This window comes from Pholis gunnellus (assembly GCF_910591455.1).
Source record: "Pholis gunnellus genome assembly, chromosome: 23".
NCBI lineage: Eukaryota > Metazoa > Chordata > Actinopteri > Perciformes > Pholidae > Pholis > Pholis gunnellus.
In genome coordinates, this window is record NC_136550.1 from 12,875,236 (window position 1) to 12,888,907 (window position 13,672).

General features: G+C 41.9%; 1 protein-coding gene across 5 annotated transcripts in view; it reads left to right on the forward strand.

The window, feature by feature from the left end:
• Positions 1-13,672, forward strand: part of nrxn2b (neurexin 2b) — a gene marked incomplete at both ends in the record, with an annotated part of 555,263 nt that overhangs the window by 209,743 nt on the left and 331,848 nt on the right. For 2 of the 5 annotated variants that reach the window (XM_079184308.1, XM_079184309.1), the window contains one exon: positions 7,004-7,027. The exons of the other annotated variants lie outside the window; for them this stretch is intronic. In XM_079184308.1, coding sequence (XP_079040434.1) covers positions 7,004-7,027 — 24 coding nt within the window. The remainder of the gene's footprint in view (positions 1-7,003; positions 7,028-13,672) is intronic. 5 annotated transcript variants of the gene reach the window in all.

Sequence of the window (13,672 nt, forward strand, 5' to 3'; positions counted from 1 at the left end):
CGTGTCTGCCATCCATAATATAAATTGCTGCTAGCTAACTGTAAATATTCACAGTCTACACACAGCACTCCTCACGCTGTGCCTGCATACACCCTCTCAACTACTATATGGTTGTTATATGGAGCAATAGGCAGAGGCAAAAAAAAGCCTTCAACCAGACAATAGTACGATTTGAAAATGAAACACAGTCACAGCCCACTTGCTGATATGCAAACTATTTCTCGGCGTCTTTTACATACTGTGAGCTTCTAAAAGCATTGTTCCTTTTGACAATGAGAAACCTCTAAATGTGCTGTAGTGTTCAGTTGTGATCCGGTTACTGAGACATCACCGTTTTCAGGAACCATGTTTTAAGTGGCAGGTCATGTTGAGGAAACGGTCACATCTATTCCATATGAGAACCTCAACCCTCCCCCTTCAATCAATACCAGTTGCCTGGACGCTCCCCACCTCTTTGTCCTTCTTTCCGTCTCCTCCTCTCTCACTTTCTCAGATTTGTCATCCATTTCTGTGAGGCATGATCAGCTGCGATTACCATCCCTCTTCTTCCTCCCCTCTCATCCAACGTCCCTCCAAGAGGCAGCCGGAATTCCTGTGAGGGAACCAATCAATTCCTCTCCCGCTCCTCTTCTCCTCCTTTTTCTCTCATTTTCAATTCGTCTCTCCCGTCCATTCCAGCTAGCAACGTGTCACTTAGCAACAGTGTCTGCGATGCTGTTGGGCAGTAAATCGTCCCTGGCTGCAGTACTCCAGTTGTCGCATTAACCATTTCCAAGTCCCCCAGTTAAACACTGTGATTTTATTGATACAAGAATGTCTGAAAAGTCCTGTTTAACTTTATTTAATGATCTATTTAGAAACTCTCATGCCTTTGTCTATAGTAATAGGGTGAAAATACTGAGCTAAAAAATGCCAACTTAATTTGTAACACTCCAGTTAATGTACCCTGGAACCTTAGGCGTACATGTTGTGGCCACACACACAATCCTACCATCCGCGTGGAAGCGTCTCTTTAAGGTCAGCATCACGGCCAAATCGAAAAATGCCATTTAGAGTGCTCAGCTTTGCTAACGCACACAGCGGAGCACTTGTATGGTTACGATAGGAACTGCTATGGTAGGCAGGCAGAGGTAGTGGATTTGTTTGATGTACATAATGACATGCTAACACCCCTGTAATCCTTCCTCAGTTTACCGCCAGTGACATTTTAAGTAATCCTAATGTGCTCCAGCCCAGAGGAGGTTGGGGGTGCAGTCAACATGTGAGTGGATGTGCTCCTTTTTTTCCTCCCCTGTGCTTCTTTTCTTATGCTGATCAGAGGTCAGCACTTCGAGCACGGCGTGTCTGTACATTGCTGAAACTACAAACGCCTCGTGCTGAAACACCGGCCCCGGTTGTTTGACACCAGCACCGAGAGGTTCTGTGCATTTGAGGGGAAAAGAAAAGCTCATTTGCATCACATTGCCACCGCATTAGCATATCCGCCTGCATTCCCACACTCAATCACTCATCAGCCTCATTTGCCGCTACTTGCTCCAGCACTTTTATGTTTATTCATCCCTCTTTCCGGGAGACCTGTAATCAGATAACAAATCTCCGTGTCATTAGCACGTTCAAACAGGTAATAAAATGCCAGTGAGACAGAAACAGGTATGAGGAGGGTGAACATCTTAGGGGGAGACTTAGGAGAGGAGAAAGTCTAGCAGAGAGTTCATTTTATTAACATCTGTATCAGTGTTGAAAACCTGTAGTAAAATAACACCAGGGTGAATGTTAACACCACCATCAAAGGCATCCTTAGCAGTTACCTGCATCCAAATGGGAAAGTGTTGTGCTCTGTAGCCAAGCTGTAACCACCTTTTTTTCACCAAACATGTTCACAAGTCAATACAAACTATACACAATGAAGAAGAGCTAGCTGGAGCTACTCTCTAAAACATGCATATTCATGTTCAGCTGCTAGCTTTGTGCTCACAGCTGAATCCAAATGTATTTTCAAGAGATGGGAATACAAGTTAACTATGCAGTGGATCCCCCCCCCATGATTTATGAATTCCTAAACAACAATCACTAGTTTAGTTAGATGAGCCATATGTCTGAAGAAAAGATTTATTGCATTTCTTTTGTTTTAAAAAGAGCAGCTAGTGATTCTAAGGATATTCAAGCCTTGAGCTACGCCAGGCCAAGTGCATCCACAAATAGTCCAATGCAATGTGGAAGTACAATGCAATCAGCTTAACAATGTGCAAATGATCAGCAGTCAAATGATTTCCTTTAGCTTAGTTTATTTTTAATCTTTACTGTAAACTGAAACAACAGTTGTACTCATCCTGATGGAATCTAAACGGAAACAAAGGACAAGGAGGGAGTCATTCAGTTAGTCAGCCAGCCAGAGAGGGGAAATGGAGGTGAGGATGATGGGAAGCACAACAGAAAGGGAGAGAGAATTATGACCAGCTGCACTGCAATACACAATATGTTCTATCCCAATCTCCACACACACACACACCTATACAGAAGCACACACCCCCACACACTGTTTGTTTGCAGACTTCTCGCCGCCGTAATTGCAGTGACATTTATATTTGCACCTGAAGCCTGTCTGCCAGTTTCCATTACTTGGAGCCAGATTCAGAGAGAGGGAGACAGGAGTGAATGGCGGATGATTGGAATGAACGCGGAACCGAATGTACCTGAAAGAGTAGTTTTGAATCGAAGCCCAGTTCCCCTCCATCCGACAGGGTCACTCGCCGAGTGTCTGTGTTGCAGATGAACGCCTAATACACCACGCATGCATAAATACCCGGCAAGGCACATGGAACAGTGTGATTAGGATGCTCACACGCAGCCAACAACAACTGAGCCCATCCTTACACAGGTAACACATACAGATTTTTCATGTGTCTCTAATCATTAATTCAGGCTGAAATTTCCGCCTGGTGACAAATCACCCCTACATCCTCCCCTCCCACCCCATAATACTATTCCACAATATCAGTTTCATCACTTATTTCTAAAGGCCCAGATGTAAAGGAGAATGGTCATCAGTCAGACCTTTCTACCTTACAAGGATACATCTATCTGGACTGTAAATCTTGGCTCGGGCTGCACTGTCCATTTGTCATGAAATATTTATTCAGTTATTCGTTGGTGGCCACAGTTCAGTAGCGTCCACTGTGACAAGTGTGTGACAGATCAGCGACTCAACAAAAAACACCATCTTACATCTTTGCCATCTGTGGCCTCCTGCAGGTCCTCGGCACAGGTTGGAAGAGTCATGTCAACCGTTTCCCCTGTCTGGGAAATGCGCGGCTACCACACACTGACAGCGAATGACAGCGTTAGCAGCAGTAGCTCGTTTTGCTAACCCGTCCCCCCCGTTTTTAATACGTGGCAATATCTTAGCCCCAGGGGGCCCCGTGAGACAGATGCAACACCAAGTTGTTTGTCTGTGCCTGTGGTTGTTTACATGACTGGGAGCTGTATCCATCAGCAAACATCGGCACTCACAGCCTTCGTTTCCCCACATGGGTCAACTACAGAGAGGGGGATGTGCTGCCACAGCAGGGGCTCCAGGCATGCTGGGTTGTTGGTTGGAAATGTACTGTAAGACAGTAAAATTAGTAGCTGGCCTATTTTTGATACTTGATATTCCTCCTCTCCTTCATACGCTGGAGTAGCATCAGAATCCTGAGCCAGTTTTATCATTTGGTACTTGAGTTGTTGTCTGTCCACTGTATTTTTCTAGTTATCAGTCCAATCATTTAATTACAAAAGTAAAACTAACTTTAATTTTCTGCACAGTTGATCGCACCACTTCAGCAGTGTTTACAGTGGAAAGTCTGACGTGTGTAATGGCTGCGCTTCTAGTGCATGCCTCGACCTTATAGACTTAAAGGGAATTGTTTGGACATTTGTTGAAATCGGTCCATTATTGAGGGAGAACGCGGTTGTTTTATCAGTGTCAACATTATGTAAAGCACATAACAGAGGAATCAAATATTTTCCTTGACCTTTCACTTGATGCGATCTGTTAGTTATTGTATATAACCAGAAGTCTCATGCTGAATGTGAGTTAGATCTGGAGTGAGGAGTGCCGGCGTTTTTGTTGCGTTGGAGGACAGAAAATGTAGCTTAGTGTTATTGTTAGTGGAATCTTTAAGACTTTCAAATGTCATGGCTGAATATCTAGCTGATTTCACAGTGTGGGTGAGGCCTAAGCCTCTCGCGAGATTTCAGAATGAGTTCTGTCCATAATGTTGTCAGACACTCATAATAACAATCTGAGCCTGTCGGTGGCAAAGAATGTAGTTTTAGTGGCCATAGATCAAGGGTGAGTAATTGCATTCAGCGGCTTCTGTCTCTGTGTTCTCCCTCAATACTGGACCAATTTCAAAACTATTAGTAAACCCATTAGTCACTTTGAAAAAAAACAAACATGAGACCTTACGGAGACCACGAAAACCAAAATCAACCTGCCTGTCCTGTATGCATAAACAGCATACTCACAGAACAGACTCATAGGTATGTTAACTCACTATAGAGAATATTATGCAGATACCATGCATACAGATCTCCAAATAGAATCTCTTCCTTTCATTTCCACCACCCGGCTTTGCACACGCTGACTTTACTTTATCGTGTAATTTCAAAGATCATCAGCAATTTTCTGAAGGATGAATTTTTCACAACCATCCCAGGGCTGCTCCGTCAAAGAACGGATAGAGCGATTAGTTCAAAAAAAAATCCAGACATCAAACGCCTGTGAGGGATCTGAAACTTGCTGAATTACAAATGTTGCACTTAATAGTCTCGCCCCCCCCCCCCCTCCATCACAGACGACCTTTCAATGAGTGGAGGAAACAATCATTGTCACCTTTTGTAAGAGCACATTTGTCTGACTTAATAAGCCAGGCTCCCAGTCGTCGGAGCTTCCTCTCCATCACAGCCGCTCTTTGACGTGTCAGCTGTTGTTTTTTTATAAACCCAGAGACATGTTGGTGCAGCGTGGGGTGGATATACAAAAAGTCACATCCACGTTTGAATCACATTCACCTAATTAATGGATTAAGAGGAGTCATTACACAGAGTGGGTGACTGAGGACGGCACTTTACCATGACCCCCGAGGAGAGTGGGCGTGCATGAGACTTCAGATTGACCAGTTAGTCCCATCGGGGGGGGACTTTGTTTATGACTGCCACTTAGACACCCACACAGATGGCACAAACCGAGTAATCCAGCCCACACACAAACACCCACAGTAGTGCACTGTACATACTACAGGGACAGACTTATGGACTCGCTTGCAGTTGAAACAATGTGGTGACTCTGTATGTATACATCTCAACTGCCTGACTGAGAGCTTTGTTTATTGTATTTAAACAGCACCATCATTCTAACTTGAATGTAAAGTCCGATCTCTTTTAACAGCCGGAGTCACACATTGAGATTTCAACTGGGTAGTGCCCCCTCCCCAATGAATGGGACTGCATAGATTCTGCACAAATGCTGGCGTCAGAAGTGGTCGCCGACAGTAGCTGACAGTTTCAGCTCTCAGCTCCAGATATAAGATGTCTTCTAGATGTTCCCTCCGTCCTGAGGGGAAACTCAAGGCACTTCTCAGTGATGGATCGTTTACCCTCTCACTGCTGGTACATGGGGGAAGACTGACTCACTATTACCACTCAGTAGCATGGACAGACATGAGCTGATAGTCAGAGCTAACCGGACGTTAGAAGCTACCGTCAGACTCTCTGCAGAAAGACGAGGAGTCCTGAACATAAATACTTTACCGTACCATCGGCACTGAACGAATCCACACATCGGCACATTTAACAGTGAAGCTCCTCTTTGTACTGTGTGTATTTTTCCTCCTCCCACAGTGACATAATGCACAGGTGACAGGCTGGAGATGTGTCACATGGTTCCTTATGTATTGACATGTTCTAGTTTGCTAGCTTTTCTCTCCCCGGGGCCATGGGCATTGGCTGTTATTGTGGAAATGACTTGAGTGCCTAATTACCCATTTCTCTGTCTGTCAGGATGCTGCAGGTACTCTCAGTGAAATCCCTCTGTCTTTCTCTCTGCCCTTCTCTATCCTCACCTCTCATGCTTACCAATATGCTAATTCAATTCTGTTTCCCTAAATGCCCCCGATGATTTCACGTCACTGAAAATGGAATGTCGTTTTTACCACAATTGTCCATTTTCACAATGCAATAATTTATTTTTGGGTTTTTTCCCCCTGCCTATATCTCATTAGACCCTTAATGACTTCCTGGGGAAATTTTGCTTAGAGAATTGCACCTTTTCAAGTCATCAAGACACGATTGGCCTCGCCCAGTACTAAAGGACGCCATTTTCGAATGGACTACATCCCACCGCCAGCCAAGCCCACTGACCAGATTAGCCTGTCAGAGTGAACACTGGATGTACTTTTCCCTCCCCCCCTCCCCCCCTCAAAACAAACATCCCCATCACAACTAGCCAAATCCCCTCTGTGGAAGTTGATTTGCTAACTCTTGTCTCTTTTACTAACAAGCTTCAGAATTCTTCCAATTTGATTCTTTTCATTGGTGAATTTTCTTTTCCCTTACCTTTTATGATTTCAACAACTAACACTGTGTCATTCACGGAATGTGAACCATCTGTTGTTTTCTCTACTTAACTTGCGACTTACATACTAACAAATGTATTGTTATCCTTTTATTCCTTTTTCTTTTATTTTGTAGATGACCCTTTTAAAACAAAATAATTATACAATTACTTTCTTTATTTCTTTATTTGGATGTTTTAATATATGAACAATAGGAACATTATTTTTTCTTTTTAATGATATTTTAACATTAGATTCATTTTTGTTATTGAAAGGAAACGCTGGTTTTGCAAAAGGCAGTTTTTATTTTTTCTTTGCCACTTTTTTGGGGTTGAGGTGTGTTTTCTTGAGTTTAAGGTTTGTCATTATTATTTTTTTCTTTCTCCTCCCCCTGTTTTCTCCTGAAGCACGCAGGCATTGGACACGCTATGGTAAACAAACTGCATTATATGGTAGATATCATTCTAATTGTCTTATACTTTGGTTTGCCCTGGGTTTTCCGTTACCTCTTTCTATTCTGTTTGCTTTACTGAAAGTACAATCCGCCATCAATTCCAAGGTAGCTGAAAAACTCCACCTCTCTGTTTTTCTTTTAGCCCTCTCTCTCTATATATATATATGTATTTGCTTTTTATTGCCATCCAGCCCCCCCCCCCTTCCTGAAAAGAATTATCGTGTTCATCCAAAGAGGTCTGCCCAAAAATATATAGAAATTACACAAATTTAGATTTTACAATTTTATTTGTTGCTTTTTTATTTTCTGCCCCTTTTTGTTATTTTATATGTTTTACTTCAAACACTATCCGTATGAAGAAATAAAGAATCATGATGCAATCTATTTTCTGAATTGAGTAAAGTTTGAATAGATACTTTTTTATTTTTTTGTTAATCCCCGTTTCCTCCTAATTTATTTTCCTTGAAGAACCCTATGGAGTGACCGCACACCGCAGATTTCTCAAGCACATAAATGGCTCACGAGAGCAACTCCAGTGAGAGCAAGTAAAACAAAACAAAAATCAGTCTGTTTATTCATTTCTTCAACATTTATAACAACGTGGGGAATTTCACTGATGAGACCGTCTTGTCACGTTGGAAATAGTTGGACCTGTTCAGCCTGTTATATAGTGACCTGTTATCTCGGCTTGCCATCCTGTGGTTTATGGAGTCATGAAGAGTATTTACAACTCTTGATTTAATGGCCGAAGCCCTCACTCTAAAGTAGGCCTCAAATGAGGGTTTGATCCCATTAGTGGCCTTAGGCTGATTTATGATCAAGATGGGGCTCTTCCCAGACCAGCACCTGAACCCACTCCTGCTCCTACTCGCACATGTGCATGCTTAATAAAGTGCTTTAATGTGGCATTAGTCCCCTGATCTCGGGTGCAGCAAATCAGACCCGGAGTACCGATGAAAGCTCATGATTGAAAATGAAATGACAATTGCGCTTTTATTAAGCTGCAGACCGGGGACACTGCTGACATGTAGGAAAGGAAGACTCTGACTCAGACCTCTGTGGGATCTGGTTTTAGTAGCTGTGATGAGTGTTACTTACTTTCACTGGACTTTTTAATAAATGAATGCAGCTGTCTGTCCATTGATGCAGATACCTGGGAACATCTGCAGAGTGTGCGATCGACCCCTCATTAACACTAACACTAACTTATATTTCTTATACTTTACTGGCCTCAACCCTTGCATGAAGAGACTTGGACACCCCTTCCCGATCTTATTTTTATTTTATTTAGTTTTTTATGTAGAGATTGAGAATATATGTATATGTATATATCATGGCTAACATATATACATACATATATCAATTGTCCTATTTTAATCAATACGGCCATGAAACATGTTAGCCACACCCTCTTGCTGTTTTATTTATTTTTTCTTTTTTTTTTACTTTTTAACTTCAAAATTAACTTACTAAAACGAATAACGACCTCACACCTTATCCTGCTGAAACGAAAAAAATGGGAAAGAGTAAAGAAGGGAGACAGACTTTCATTTTCTGGGTGAATAGAGGATTGATGCCCCACGGAGTACATCTGCCCAATCCATCGTAACGCATGAGTTGGGGGGAAAACTGTTGAGAGTGCGGTAAGCCACTGTATCCGGTGACTCACTCAGGCTCACATTTGACAAAAGTGATGAAGCTATTTTGAGCTCACATCCAAAATCTTGTGGCAAAAGTTCAAGTGGAGGCATAATGAGAAGTGTAATCATGTCTTAGGACAGATTTCTTTTTTATATCCAATAACGTGGAGGACATGGGATACTAATTATTCTATTCACCAAGACAGTGACGTCCTCTCTCCCCTCTGAATTTTCCCTCTTCTTTAAAAACCCTCTCATTTCCATTGATTTCATCTGTGATTGGTGACATTGGTCCCATCCTGTCCCTCCTCCACCTCCAAACTTACAGTGTCCAGTGGTCGTGTCCCTGCACCCTGTCTGCATGTCTCTAATGGCTACAACGTCTTCACATCAGCATACTCGCAGGGTGTAGATGCTGCTCTAGTCCAGCGCGTGTCAGTCTGCTGTACACGTGTCTCCATGGGTCTTCCTGTTGCATTCTTGTCTCAGCCTTAACATTGAAAGCTCTCCTCCTTTCCCCATTTGTCTGGTGTTGTGGTGCCCTGTAATTGCATTCACTGCCCTACCACTTTCCCATTTTGCTGCATCTTGTCAGATGTTTTTTTTTTTCTTTGATTCATCTAATAGTTGGTCTGTGTGTGTTGTGTCTAATAGAACCCCACCCCATCCGATCCTCATTCCTCCTGTCATCCTTTCCATTTTAAGTGCATGGCTTGTGTGTCACCCTGTTAGCTTGGATGGATTCATTTTGTTTCCTCTTAACCAAAACAAACCCTCGCACATGAAATAACACATTCAGTCCATATTTCGGACCTGGTTTGAGCAATCAAATGTCAGAGGACTTTTAAAGAATCCTCATCTAACTTATCACTTTGACTAAATTTACTAAAACAGTGTTACTAATCTACTGTTTGAATCAAACCTTTGTTGTAATTGTACTAACAACCATTTTTGTGTCTGACTTTCCCTTACTTACAAAAATACTAACCGATTTTGTTCACCCTCCAACCCTTTTAACTCTTTTCGGCAAATAACAACAACAACAACAAAACTCCTCCCTTTCTCTCCCCCATTCCCTTGACAGCTGTTGCCAAAACAGCACTCGCCCCAGGCCTCCCACCCCTCCCTCATTTACTAACCTAGATGTGGAGCTCTGTTAGAAACGACATATTTAGTGTTGAAATAATAAATCACTCCCGGCTAATACACGTTGACAAGCTGCCAGACACCTACAGAAGTCCACCGCTGGATGGGAATGGCTTCCTTCTCTTTCTCTCTTGAACATCCCTCATTCCTGCGGCTCTGGCTTTGACCCGAGTGAATGGGTGCAATCGACGATGATACGTTTCTTATGTGAGCCTTCAACTGTGTTATGCAACCGCTGTTATACAAAATATAACACATTCTTCCTTCCTGCAAAAGATCAAATGTAGTGCCAGCGAGGGTAAGTGATACATTTCCAAGGTAAGCTCGCTGCTTCTTTGCACGGATTATGCTGTTAAATACTTGAAGGTACTGACATGTATCCGTACCTGGTCAGACGCTGCTGCGTACTTTAGAAACTAGAACTGGAAGTAAAGACTGAATGCTTCAAATAATTGAAGGTAGAACACAATCTTTATTCTTGGATAGAAGAAAGTCACACAAAGCTAGTTTTAACTGTACGTTTTAAAGGCCTGACATAATATACCGTCTAATACCATAAAGTATAATATTCCTCTTTTGTCTTTCATATAGGGGAAGTAGTGTCTGCTGTCCTAGTTTTACCGGTAACACTTTATATTAGCCATCATTAATAATTGTTACATTTATAGTTAATTTAACTTAACTTTAACAAACAAAGATATCATAATCATGTTAATTCATCATTAGTAATCATATAACTTCATCTTATTATTAGTTTGTGTAATATGATATCATATTTTAATTTATATATCACATTGTAGCTGTAAAGAGACCATAATGATTTTATTCTCATTATATTAGTCCACAATTTTCCACAATTTTGCACACATAAACCTATTTACCATATTAACCAATTCTTAACCATTAACAATGTGTTACAAATACATGGGCCACAATGTTTGATAGAAGTTTTACAAATGGTTTCTTAAAGGTTTACAAACCATTTAGTTATCATTAACAAGTACTTACTATTGTATATTTAACATTATGAGTGCAACAATAAACTGTTAATACAACAAAAAAAATAGCATTTTAATAATCAGTGAACAGTATTATAGTGTCTTTGCATCCGGTTAGTCCTATGGTTTCATGTGTTATTGACACAGTGGGATCCCAGTTGGAATCATGTTGACCTTCGTTGACTTGGTGAACGGGGGATCTACTTGGCGGAGCGTTTAGTTGCCAGCAGTCTGCAGTCATGGGGCCAGATGCGGTCGATGAAGCAGTAACACACTCGGCTGATCACACAGCGGGACTCCACAAGGAGAAGCGTTGTAGTTCACCATGTGAAGCCCCATCACAGACGCTTTGATATTCTGTATGTAGTCGGTGGTTTAAGAGCAACACGGACAAAAGAGAAGGATTGATTGCATAGAGGTAGGTGTTGAAATCATAACAGAGACCATCCCCCCCACCACAGGACCATGTAGGCATGTGAGTGGGCAAAACGCAATGCTCCCCATGATCTGGATTCAGAGCTCAGTCAATCCCTTCAAAGTACATTCAGCTGTAAACAGCTCCAGTCTGTGTTTTCTATGATATCTGGGGCACACAGTTCAGCACAGATCAGCCAGCTCTGTTTGGTTTCTGTGTGTACTGGGCTAAAGGAGTATTTGAAGAGCAGCTGGGTAAAAACCAAAGGATCCAATAGAAGCAGCAAGTGTACTTTGTGTGTAATGTTTGTTGTCGTACATAGAAAGTCCTATTGTTAGTGGAGGTATGCTGCTTTAGGTGCCAGCTTTTTTAGATTTGAGGTTTTGCTGTTTTCATTGTTTTCAATAAATCCAGTAGAATGAACTTCTCACTGAATATAGAGCAGAAAGGACGCTGCAAATGTGTGATTTAGTTATGTTTGTGTATGTATCAGGCATGCTTAGATTATCACACCAGGCTATGTGTCAAGAAGAAAACTGTGATCACACAATCACAAATAATTATGTTCAGGCCATATTGTTGCATGTGCTCAGGTCCGTTAAAGGCATTTTCCACAGCAAAAGAAGTCACGGGTTGTTTTCATATAGTAAATAATGGGGTAAGCCACCATTTCACATTATTGAGTGCTTTGGTTCTGTCACTACAAGTACTTTGAATGCATTCATTATCAAGGAAAGGCAGGCACAGCCGGTATTTCTTTGAGTGACCTGGATCCAACCGTTAGCATTGCTGTGCCTTGTCTTGGTGACAAGTAAAATATCCACAATTACATATTTTTTCAAGCTGTTTTTCTCCGCGCTAAAAAAATAACATTCAAGACAATGTAGAACAAATCGCCAGTATCTCTGGTGGAACCTTCATATTTTACTCCCCCTCCATTTATACAATAATCGGTCTGTATTTTGCAGACAGGAAAGCATTTCCTCCAAACTGTACGGCCTCCAGGCCGGGAGCGTCGGGGTATTTCCTGCAGCATCCTGTGATATCATCACCCTTTTCTCTCGTCTGGCCGCTGATGCAAGTGCTTGTAATGTAACTGAATGGGTTGAGTGTGCACTCTGGTTCAAGCAAAGTCTCGCTGGCTCTCGTGAATATTTACAAAGTCAGCTCAAAAAAACAAATATCCAAACACTTGGATATTTGTTTAGCTTTTGTTCATTTTTGACTAACAATTAATATGCTCGTCTTTGCTCTCTGTTTTGTTTTCTTGCTGATTATGTCCAACCTCTGATCACAGAAATAATCAATGGATTCCATAAAATAGCCCCAGGGATTTTTTGTATTGAATGCTTTGATGAACAATTGAAGTGGTGGAAGCTGGGATGATGGAGATGGCAAAAGAAAGAAACATTGCTAATCTCTAATCTCCCCTTTTTAGCTGGGGACTTCATAGGTGTCTGGCAGCTAGACGATGTAAGTCCCTCATGGCCCTGATGAGCACATCCTTCCCTGAAGGTGTACCATTAATAACCCTCCACAAACTATTCTCCCACATCCAAAGATTCTAGCCTGGCCATAAGACGTGTCAATATTTCAATTTCAGAACTTATACAGGTTACAACTACCCTTTTACTCTCCATCCCACCTCCTTATTTCGAGAAGAGGTCAAAGTCCGTAGAAGCGTCCTAAATGGCACACGTCGTGAGACAACCCCCCGACCTCCCCACCCCCGTTTCTCCTCCTCAGCCACCTGTAAGGTCCCTCTCGTCACTATAGGATAACTGAAGTTGCCCTGCTGAAAGCCGCTTCCAAGATCTTCAAAGATGACCCCCAACACACCAGCACTGTCAACCGCAGACTCTTCGTACCAGATACATCTGGCCTATACGATCGCTCTTTATCTCCAAGTAGTAACAGCAGACATAAAAATGAGTTGCCCTGTTTAGAAGGGAAGTACACAAATAATCCAAAAGTACAGATGAGCACTTAACTGGGGTGACTGGTCTTTTGAGTGCAGTTGCTAAGGTTTCTTTTCAGCTCTGCTTTAGAATGTTTACAGCACTTATTCAGTTAAAGCTTTTTTTGTTTTTGTGTTTCTATTGTTGCAGATTGAAATCAATTATTTTGTGTATTGTATTGAAACAGAAAGATATTGTGTCTGTGCTCACAGCCTGCTGTTAGAAAAATGATGCTCATCAAAACTACATTAAAGGAAAGTAGAGCCAACGGGCGTACATTACGTACTGCTAAATGCAAAGTCTTATTGTAAATGGCCAAAATATAAGTTAGGCGTTGAATGAAATGAAGGTAGTGTGTGCTAGCATCACTTCCGAGTGTGCAAAGGGAATGAAAAACAGATGGTTGTGTACACGGCTCCCTGCAGTCCTCTATTTAAGCTCTGCACATTTATGCAGAATAACAGA